Source organism: Scomber japonicus, chromosome 12 (genome assembly GCF_027409825.1).
Source record: "Scomber japonicus isolate fScoJap1 chromosome 12, fScoJap1.pri, whole genome shotgun sequence".
Classification (NCBI taxonomy): Eukaryota; Metazoa; Chordata; class Actinopteri; order Scombriformes; family Scombridae; genus Scomber; species Scomber japonicus.
This window is the reverse complement of record NC_070589.1, coordinates 26626771-26638331: the sequence shown is the minus strand read 5'-3', so window position 1 is coordinate 26638331 and position 11561 is coordinate 26626771. Positions and strand designations below refer to the sequence as shown.

Genomic DNA, 11561 nt, shown 5'->3' with positions numbered 1-11561 from the left:
ATAAAACATTGTTAAAAGAAGCAGCTGGATGTGTTTGCTGTATTAATCAAATGTCAGAGATTCTCAGCTGAAGTCTAAGTCTGCAGATTTTAGATGGTAGAATGTTTGTTTACACTTATTAATAACTCAGAAATGATGGTTCCTTAATATTTATCCCCTTATGGATACAAACAAGCAATGAAATGAAACAGGAAAGCAGAAAATCCTCACATTTGAGAAGCTGGACTTAGTTAAAATGTGTAATCTTTGCTTGATAATTAACAAACTTTTCAGTGTTTAATGATTTCAGTACAACTTAAAATACTGCTTAATTTGAGCCTGATGATTGTGTAGAAAAAATGCCACCAGGGGGCAGTGTAATTCAACCTCAACCCTTTAAAGCATCATGGTGCAGAGAGTGAAAGAACAAACTCTGCAGAGCTGAGCGGCACTTAGAACAGGATAGGAAACTTCACACCTTGAAGCTCCTTATTTATTGCAGAAAGTAGCAGTTACCGCTGGACTGTGACCTGTAGCAGTTTGACAGTAGTTTTAAAAAGTGTGGCGGCATCTCTCAGAACAATGCGGCCTACTAGGACAAATCAGGTTGTTAAATTCAAACTTTACAACTGTAGACGTAATTGATGTGTGCCATCTTTGTTTGATTCATTTTTTCCACCCTCCACCCTCCAAAGAGGAAATATGTGTAGAGGTTATAACAGGTATAAAACTCATGTAGATAAGAAAACACTGTCTTCCTGTTTTAATGAACCATACAGTTATTACGTGTCTGCCCTTTAATGAACCATACTGTTATTAGGTGTCCTTGCCCTTTAAGCAGATCTTCATCTGGGCACAATATCCATGCATTTTATCTATTTTTGTGTTCTGGGCCACACTTAGATTATAATTTTAGTTCTGCTTGTTGTTTAATACTTTATGCCAGTTGTAATATTGGTGTAGTCTGGTGTTTAAAGGGTTACACAGGTAGCAATAAAAAAGTGTAAACACGTCTCTGGAACAGTATGTCCTAAGGAGTCAGTGCCAGAGATGTTCTCTTGTCATGGATATTATCTTTCCAGATTGTCAGATAGTTAAAAAAGCAGCCGTTGTGTTTGACAGTCTCATTCTGCAGAGCGCTACACACACACACAGTTATTTAAAGGTAGAAGAAGCGGAAGTTCATGTTTTTGAGTTAATCATTTCTCCCCTTAAGTGAGGATTTGTGCAGGGCCGTCTACCTGCATGTTTCTTGAGTTGTGAGTGTAAACCTGTGACAAGAAAGAAAAAAAAAGTTTCTAAGTGAATGTAAGGTATCTGAATGTCAAACAGGTTGCTGCTCTTGACATTCTCCCCCTAAGAAAGAAAGCAGTGAACTTAAACAAGTAGTATGTGTATACAGTATGAACGTAGCTAATTACCTTAAGTATATTGACCAATCATGAAGATCTGTGTGTGTGTGTGTGTGTGTGTGTGTGTAGCTATAGGTTTAACCTGCAGAACTGGAAGGTGAGTAATGATTATGTCACAGCCTCCAGCTTTACTTCACTTCTCCTGCTTCAGTTGTGAATCTATATAATTTATACCGACACCTGGACGTGCTCATTCACTGCAAGCAAAAGTGGCGCGGCTCGTAAAATTCTCACGACCTTGTATGGCCATAAACACTGGTGCCTAAGCGTCATGGAAAAAGTTTAGTTTTTTTTCCCTCCCCTCTTCCCTTTTTAATGGAGAAGGAGGAGTTGGAGGAGGAAAGGGACGAGTAGCCAGTGGATAGACAGTATTTTGGGGACAGGGAGAGCAGGGAGTGGAGAAGCTATGAGATAGAGAGTGGAAATGTAACAGTGAGGAGAAAGGAGGATAAACACTGGTGATAAGGATGAAGGTAAAAATGTCAACCATCATGATGTTCTCTCTCACGGGGAATGCAACATGTAGATTGTGACTGAGATGGTGGACATTATACCTGCTAAACATTTACAGACTAGCATTGTAAGTCTGAGCATGTCATTTTAGCATGCTGATGTTGAGTGTTGAGCTCAAAGCATCACTGTGCTTTGAGCTCAACACTCAACTCAGTGACTCATAACCAAAATAATTTAAAGTTTAAAGTACTTGCAGATTTCAAAGTGATTTATAACATTTTAATATCTGGATGTGGACACAGACGCGAACAGAACACAGATAGAGCACGCACAAACCATATTTTCAAGTTGAGTCATTTTATTTTAAGAGTCAATTCCCAGTAAAACCAGGATTGTACAGTTCTCAGTAAAGTACCTTTTTAAAAGCTAACCAAAAAAACCCCAGTCTTAACACAGTTGAACACAGTGGTAAGACAAGGAAAGAGATTTTGATTTTGGCCTACAAACTTCGGTCAGTGTCCCATAAAGAATATGATCCCTTTTTTTCCCAAAATGTGTCCATTTAACAAAATAACAAAATAAACACACTACTTAAATACATTTAGTATAAATAATTTAGAGCTATTTTAGAATATTTTACACCTCTTTTACACTATATTATTATTTCACTTTTTTAGCCATATTAAGACATGCATGATGACTTGGTCCTTGATGTTATTCTGGTTGATATCAGGGATTGCAAAAACAAGCAATAAATATATCAATTTTAAATTAAAAATTAAGTTAAAACACAATGCTCTCTCACTGAAACACTAAAAGTAAAGAGCATACAGTAAAGTATATCACAGCAGGAGAGAGCTACTGCGCTAAAGTAGCAGTATTTATCTGTAAGCTGCAAAAATGTAAACGTTGCTGATAGAGGAGTGTATAAATGGACCAGTCCCCAGGATCCTAAGACTAGACCTAAAGTAACAGCCAGTGGGAACATTTTTAAAAAATAAAAAAAGTTAACTAAAAAACTAGTTTGTTAAATCAGGCTTGGGGGCTTGAAACCACCCAAAGCTTTTTTTTCTTTTTCTTTTTCTTTTTAGCGTTCTAACAAACATTTCAATGATCCTGCTTGTGATACAGAGATGAAGCAGGACAGTGCATGAGTCTGTTACAGTGCTGGCGGTCACCAAGTGAGCACAAGATGTCTTATTAATTAGTCTTTGTTGTTGTTGTGCTCCAGTCGAGCCACCATGGTGGTCACCAGTTTCTCCAGTTGCTCGGACCTTTGCCTGCCAGCTTCTAGTACTTCTTGGTGATTGGCCTTCTCCTGGCTGTCGTAGTCCATTACTGCCCGGTTACTGATCAGCGACAGGGCGAAGCAGCGCATCCTGGCGTGACGGGCAACGATCACCTCATGTACAGTGCTCATACCTGCGGGGAAGACAGACAGACAGAAGGTGAGACATCAGACTGCAAAGTTACTAATATATGATTGATTTGTCAATGATGAAGAATGTGGAGATTTATAAGCATGTGAGAAATGTTGCAAATCAATGAGCCTGCCTGATTTATATATAATATTGGATTTACAGAGTTTTCAATCAGTGTGATGAAGTACGATACTTCGATAGTTCGCTGGATTAGTCAAAAACAAACGTTTCCATGTGGTTATTATGTCTATGAACTGTTTGTCAAATTAAATTTCTAACAACTTAACTATCACAAGCACAATAAATATCTTAATATATCCCAATTAATTACACAGTCAGTGATCTGCCCCTAACATAGAAAATATTAGTGAGTAACATAAAGCACATATTAAACTGTTAAAAAGATGCTTCATACACAAAATGGCCGAATTTGGTGATGTAAGCAGTTTTTGGTGTAGTACTTTTTTTACTTTCATATCACACCTAGTTTTCATTGAAGTGACTTTTTTTTTCATTTACACAAAACACTGTGACAGAATGTAGTGAATGAGGCCTATTAGTTACAGGAGGATGGAGCACATGACTGATGAAATGTTCAAGAAGGAACTTTGTACATTATGAGTACTAGTAGTGTGAATCATTACTTTCGAATGCGACCTGTTTTTGATTGAAGAAGGAGCCCTGTGAATGACTTCCTGCCATGTATTAGTCAGTGTTAGACATCGTGTGTACGTGGTTATGTGCGTGTATGTCTCTCTGTGTGTGTGTGTCTGTGTGTGTGTGTGTGTGTGTGTGTGTGTGTATGTGTGTTCTTATATCTTGTGATGACCTGAATGTAAATTTGGAGCATTAATGGCCACGATGTCTGATCCTCACTACTTCAAAGGCCTGTTTGAAGGTTTCAACTTGGATTAGGGTTAATTTTATGTTTAGGGTTAGATGTGATAGTTATAATTTAGGAGTTAGAGAATGCATTATGTCAGTGAAGGTCTTCACAAATGTAAAAATACAAACATGTCAGTGTGATAAAAGGGACTTAAAAATCTCACCAACAGCGTCGGCCCCAAGCCTGTGCAGCATGCGACACTCAGCGATGGTTTCGAAAGAGGGTCCTCCCAGTACACAGTACACACCCTCCTGCAGGAAGTCATTGTAGCCCAGTTCTGTCGCCACATCAGTAGCCAGCTGACGTAGCTCACGGTCATAGGCGTCAGACATGCACGGGAAACGAACACCAAACCTACAGGAAGGAGAATGAGTCATGTTAAGCCAACTGTAGTCTACACATTTGTACCTATTAACATTTAAATTTCTCCAAATGACTCAGGTAACTTTGCCATGAGAAGAAAAACACTTTCCATGTCTTATTAAACAGCAGAAAAACAAGTTATTATTAGACTTCTTCTCTGAAATTACACTTCTGCTCCGAAGCACCACATAATGAGCCAAGTCTCTGGACGTTTAGAACAATAAGTCCTTTTGTTGATACTGCCATCTGATGTCTATTGTCACTCTGCAGATTAAAATATCATGGGGGAGGAGGAACTGTTCAGCTGAGTCATTTACTAAAGGAAGTGGCAACTGCTTGCTTAAAACAATAAATGCAAGATATGACTTTATTGAGTAAAGAGCCTTGAGATGACTTCTGTTGTGATTTGGTGCTATATAAATAAAGATTCAAATGAAAATGACCTGGCCTCTTTAAACTAATGATAAACATTTTCAAAATTCATTTTGGTCAAATATTAAGATATAACATTTGCCAATAATGTTATAAATTTGGTGAAGTTACCCTTTAATGTGCTGATATGCCACTTGACTCTGAATGAGTCTCTGTTTCAGGTTGAGTGTTACATGATGCTTAAGTGCTGCTGACAATACTTCATTCTGCAGAAGACAAGTCATCCTGGTTCTTTGCAAAATAAAGTTTAACCACAGACAGGTTTATAGGAAATATAATGGTACCCATCTATCCTTTATTAAAACATTGCTGTGGCTCAGGGGTTAGAGTGAGTCATCCACTAATCAGAAAAAGATCAGCAGTTTGATTCCCAGCTCCTCCAGTTCACATGTTAGTTACCCCTGATGAGCAGGTTAGCATTAGCGTGTGAATGTGTGTGAATGGGTGAATGTGACTTGTAGTGTAAAAGCATTATATAAATACAGTTCATCTACCATTTACCATTCATCCATCTATTTAAACCCACCTGTCATCGTTGGGTCCAGCCAACGGGTTGATTCCAGCAAAACCCGGCATGTTGATGTGGTCTTTGATAATCATGACGTCTCCCACTTTGTAGTCCTGGTTGAGGCCTCCGGCTGCGTTGGTCAGGATCACCGTCTCCACGCCCATCAGCTTGAAGACACGCATGGGCAGCGTGATCTGGAAGATTCAAGGTAATATGAAGCACTTTCACACACAATAATAACATTTAGAAACATATTGAAAAAGCAGTACTAGTGTCACCACCAGTGTAATTGTGCAAAACTTGAGAAACACAAACCGAGCATGCAAGTGTGTTCCCTTTAAATGCTAAGAGAGGAACGTCTGTTGTTTTAATCTGCATGTCAAATGATTGCATTACATCATCAGCTTCCACTGACATGAAACCGGCCGGACACGACGAAACCTCAAAGTTTACAGAAGTCTATTATCTAGATGAAGTTTGTTTTCCCAGAAGGTGGTTTCTCATGCCGGGAAGAACATGCACCCTGATACAGCTGTTTAAATAAATACCTACAGTAGATGATCAACATAATAACCTAGAGAGCTTGTTCACACGACCCATGTGGATTGTTTTTGGGTGTTTTTGGCGAGGTTTTGAGAAATCTGGCTGAGGGTCGGTTGATGCTAGATAAAAACATGTTTGTCGTCTGTATCATAGCTGTTCCAAACCTCACTGGAAGGCAGGGTGAAAAGCCCATCATTATAGAGATGATGCATTTGAATATGGGAATAACAGCACAGATATTAAGCCTGACATTGTTGTACATGTGAGTGAAAATAACAGTTGCAGAAAGAAAAAAAAGAGCTAAATGGAGAAGCGCTTTAACAAAGAGATAAATGGAGAAGTTTAACTCTTGCTTACTCTTTCACCTCCACACAGACGACTGATTGCTGCATCGGTTTTCATGGGAAAGACATTGTCTGATGAAGGTGGATATCTCTGTGTTGCATAGCTCAGTACCAAATCACTATGCCCACATGCTCATGAGGTACCATTTACTAAGGATTTATTAATATTGAATAATTGGCTAATGTTTTATAGATCAGTGATAGTCATTAGTAAGAAAAACTTCTGTGTTACAAGGGTGTGAAAAAGCAATAGGCTGGTGTTATAGATGTTCATCAATCATTAATAAAAAGCAATAAAACAGAAAAGTCAGTTCAATAAGTTCATATATTCTTAATAAAAGGATTCTGGTCCAAACGCTGTGCAGGTTGTTCTGAAAGAGGTCTTATTAATTAACTAAAGACCTAAAAGGACAAACCAAGCACTGTGGAGGAGGACAAACATCTGCCTATGGGATTTCAGTTAATGAACACTTTATAAAGTTGTGTTATAATGTAAAGTGAAAGTTTTCTGATTTGGGTGAACTGACACTTTAAACTCTTCTCACTGGATGATGCAAGGTTGAAACTCTACATACCTTCTGGATGGGGTAGCCCTCATACAGGTGGAACCGGCCCTGCATGCACACACACGGCTTCCCGTTTAGCGTTCCAAACACGAGCCTTCCAGCGTGACCATGCACTGCAGCGCACACACACACACACAGTTAGTCACCCAGTGAAACAAATTAGACCTAACAAACATGCAAATACACACACTGACAGGTGTGTTTTCCAGCTGCAGGTCGTCTGTACCTGTGCTTCGGGGGAAGTTAGGAATGTCCGAGTATTTGAAGATCTGAGGGTCTTTGAGCATCTCGGCCAGCCCCCCCAAACCTGAACCGCACACGATTCCCACTTTGGGTCGCACCTGCGTGTTGGCCTTCAGCCAATCAGCTGTGGTGTGGCATTCCTCATAGCTGTCGCTGGAAGGGTGAGAAAACAGTCAGAAATCAGTCATGTACATGTTAAACTCTTTCCTGTAAAGTTTAAATACACAAAGCACCAAAACGTATGTGAACACCATAACAACTATGGATGCCAGGACGTTATATCAGCATGTGGTGTGTTTAACATGTTATTCCAAACACATTAGTAAGTCCCACACTGTATTTGAACAGGGTTGAGATCAGGTCTGTGCAGGTCAGTCAAGTTCCTCCACATCAAAGTAAGAAAACTATTTTCATGGACCTCGCTTTCAAACAGGAAAAGGGCCTTTTGCTTCAAAGCCGGAAGCACACTATTGTCTAAAACGCCACTGTATGATGCAACATACAGTTTTCCCTTATTTGGTACTAAGGGAATTTTTGGTCATGTGTAGTAGTAGAATTTAGACATTGTGTTTTCCATTCAGGTTCTTTATTGTTTTAAAATTTGCATTAATCTAGTCTTTATTCTACATTATTACCATTATTATTTTCTCCATCCTATATATGGGTTAGGTTTGGGTTGTTTATACTATTTTCATTTGTTACTAATGTTGCTATCCTTATTTATTACCAGCAAAGCGTCATTAACACATACTGAACTTCCTCCCTGTGCAAGACATATGGGCACAGTCATGTTGCATTCAATAACCAGGACAAAATCAGGAATATCTGATTTGATAAAAGGAAGGAATTAGGCAGCTGGAGGCGTTTTGTTAACTCACTTAACTGTTGTGGTGGTGAGAACTATTTTTAATAATAACATACACACACCTTAAATCCTGTTGTGTAATTGGAGTTAAGAGATTGAGTGGTTTTATTGTGCAAACAATGCCTAATCAGGCGATGAAATATGGGGCATTTACTGAGCATGACAAAGGCTTCTACTCCTGAGCTTGTGAGAACTTTCTCTGATACTGACCATCCCTTCTTCTCTGGCTCTAATAGGCCCAACCTGTGCCCTTTACACAAATAATGAGTAATTCCAATGAACTGGTTCCTTTGCTAATGTACAGTGAAAAACAAAAGAGACAGAATTCAGACAGGTCCCAACAGATGACACATGAAAGGCAAACTACCACCAATATTAACTTTAACACACCAGTGTAACCCAGGAGCTGCAGCTAAGTTAAAAAGTCAAACTAGAAATACAATTCATGAATGAATACATTTCCAATCACAAGTAATGCAACCAATACCAAGATCAATGAAACATACATATGAAAAACAACCTTACAAATAAAATTCACTAAAATCAGCATTCAGGACACTCTTTCCTCCAAAACTTCTTCAATTCCTAATCTCCACTTGACCCTAAATCACAATCAGATCCTGACACTGTTGAAAACTGTTTGAAGCTAATACTGATTTCACTATTTATTTCAGATTTCAAAGAGTTAAATCATCTCTAAAAAATAACTTTGGCAATATTGTTGTGACATTCATGCCAATAAAGTGAATTTGAATTTATAATGACTGATAGTCATTTTTAATGTACAGTAATGCTATTTTGCTAAACATTCCTTGAATGTGTCTTCAATAAATTGAAATCAACATTTGTCCTAAGTAGTTTATTCTACAGTTACACTTTTAAATGCTCACTGGTAGAGAAACTTGATTCACATTCACTTTAGGTACATTTAGTAATCACAGGGTGGGTGGTTCACATACTGAAGTATACTTGGTCTCAACACTGAACCTCAAATTGCTCCTGTGAATGTGTGAATGATAGAGAGTGTAGCTAAAGTTTAAATTGGTTCTACTAAAGATACTTCAGTGTGGGGCTACATCAGGATGAATCTTTTATACTTTACTTTTTATTAGGTTCAAATTTAAAAAACTTGCTGCTAGAGCTTTGTGTGTATAATTCATATAAATCAAATAAAACAGAAAGGAATAAAACATCTTCAAACTCTTCTTATTCATCATCTTTCTTTTCTTTTCTTTATTTCTCTCTTCCCCTAAAAAAAGGAGCTACGTGCACTCTGTTACGCGCCCCCCCAAACCCTCACTGGCTCACCGGGGCGTAACGGAAACCCCACAGTCACTCACACACACGCTACACCACCTCAGTGTATATCCATCGAGAATGAATCGATTTCCTCTGTGAGTAAACGAGGAGGAAGAGGTGAGTGATGGGTGGGGAGGGAGGGAGGGCAGAAATGACGTCACGACAGGGCTGCATATGAGCCAAGTGGGGTTTTTCCGTCCTGTCTGTAAGCAAAAAAACTCCGGAATGCTTCATTAAAAACGCTTCATTGCGTTTTTAAAAAGGGATTATAGAAGAAGACGGGGTTTTCTTTCTTCTCCCCCTCCTCTCAGTGACTACTATTCAGCAGCTGGCACGCCTGCCCATTAAAGATAAAAAAATAAATGAACTGAGCCGCATCCTAACGCGCGCCACATCCCGATGGGCCAGCCACGCGCGCTTCCTTTTTTTTTCACAATTACACTTTCAATTACATAGCCTGCAGCGTGTATTATTTTCTTAGTGGATTGATAGTACAACCCCCTCCACGTGTTATTGTACCCGGTTAAAGCGATGGAAACCGGTTGATTACGCTTCTAACGTCACCATGCGTCACAGCAAAATGAAACGATCTTTATGGAGAATTTTATTGCCTCTAACTGGATAAAATACCGTAAATACCACTACAGCAAATGTATAATATCGCTTTTCCTCTACGAATAATAACATTAAAGTAAATAAGTATATCTACTCACCCAGACATTAACTCAGACATGAAGTCCATGATGCAACGTGACGCAAACGGAGTCAGCAGGTTTGTTGCGTGTTGTATTGTGCTTTTCAGCGTTGTGTGGGTTACCCAGAATGGTTGGACTGGCTTTTAGGTTGATACCCCTCCTCCTCTCCTTCACATCACGGCCACATCCTCTAAACGTCATTCTCAAGTGAGGGTTTTGATTGGTCATTGAGCGCAGGCGTTGTTCCTGTGATGCGCTCACAGTCCAACAATTAATGTGGCGTTGAGGTGCCACCCTCCCCAGAGGTGTAGACACGAGTAATTACAAAGTAACTATGAAGCAGAACAGAAGCCAATAGTAACACAGTAAAAAAAAAGAAGAAAAAAAAAAGAAAAAACTAAATAGAGGACAGAGTCAATCCAAAACTCACTGACCAGTCATTTAATACAATTTAAAGAGCTGATACTAAAGAAACAAATAGTCTAACTCCTTTTAGATGCTTTAATTGTATTTCTTTTCATTCAGTTAGGTAAACATGCCCCAAATATATCATCAAAGCAAATTAATAGAGTTGTTTTGTGCAGGAGGCAAGAGGACAAAACGTTTAACATATTTGAAGTACATAGTTCAAATACTGCGTGCAAAACTATGCATAGTTTTATTTTCTAATTATCTTTATCACTGTTATCTTATTTTCTGTTCCTCTCTGCAGCTTTCGTTTCCTCATTAAGAGAAAACTAACACATATACACAGTAACAGGATGACAAGACCTGCAATATACAGAATTAAGTAAGTTAAATAATTAATTAGGCATTCATCTAATAATATAATACATGGTTGTTACTTTACACTTGTGAAATATCGTGACTTAGACACATTGCATTCATTTAAATATTTACTTTTGTATCATTATATCTCATCATTTTCCCAGTTTTGCTTATTATAATTATTTTTATCCATTGTTTATTATGCAACATGCGTAATCACTTAAGTGCATGAAATAGTTAAGGCTGGGTATCGGTACTTGATACCTTGAAGATAGTTTCAATCGTCCCTGTGCACACAACAAAACTGTTTGTGTTAGCTGTTGTGAAGTGTGTTTGTCTAGAGTCTCCAGGAGAGAGAAGCAGGACATGAGCTGGCATTCACATCAGGAAAAAAACTACAAGGAATTTAGATTACAGATGTTGAGGTAGTTAGACAGTCTGGCAAAAATTGAGGTTAAGACATCTTAATAAATATATCACAATTAAACATGACGCAGTCAGTGATCGGCCACTGTTTAGAAGACAATAGTGAGTAACAGAAAGCACTTGTTAAACTGTTAAAAGATACTTAATACACAAAAGGGTTGGGTGATGTAAGTAGTTTTTTGTGTTATACATTTTTTACTATATTATCACAATTAGTAACTTCTCTTTTTTTTCATTAAAGTGATTTTTGTCTTTAATTTACACTGTGACAAAATGCAATGATTGTGACATATTAGTTACAGGAAGATGGAGCACATGACTGATGAAATGCCCAGAAAGGAATTTTGTAAAGTACTAT

General features: G+C 38.3%; 1 protein-coding gene across 1 annotated transcript; it reads right to left on the bottom strand.

Annotated features, from left to right (window-relative positions):
* Positions 1–2259: 2259 nt before the first annotated feature.
* On the bottom strand, positions 2260–10128 carry pnp5b (purine nucleoside phosphorylase 5b). Its single transcript, XM_053329769.1, has 6 exons — positions 10028–10128; positions 7134–7303; positions 6917–7020; positions 5473–5648; positions 4315–4505; positions 2260–3266 (listed from the first exon to the last, which is right to left on the bottom strand). Exons 1-6 carry the CDS (start codon positions 10054–10056, stop codon positions 3049–3051), a joined length of 888 nt encoding a protein of 295 aa, XP_053185744.1. The 5' UTR covers positions 10057–10128; the 3' UTR covers positions 2260–3048.
* Positions 10129–11561: the final 1433 nt, after the last annotated feature.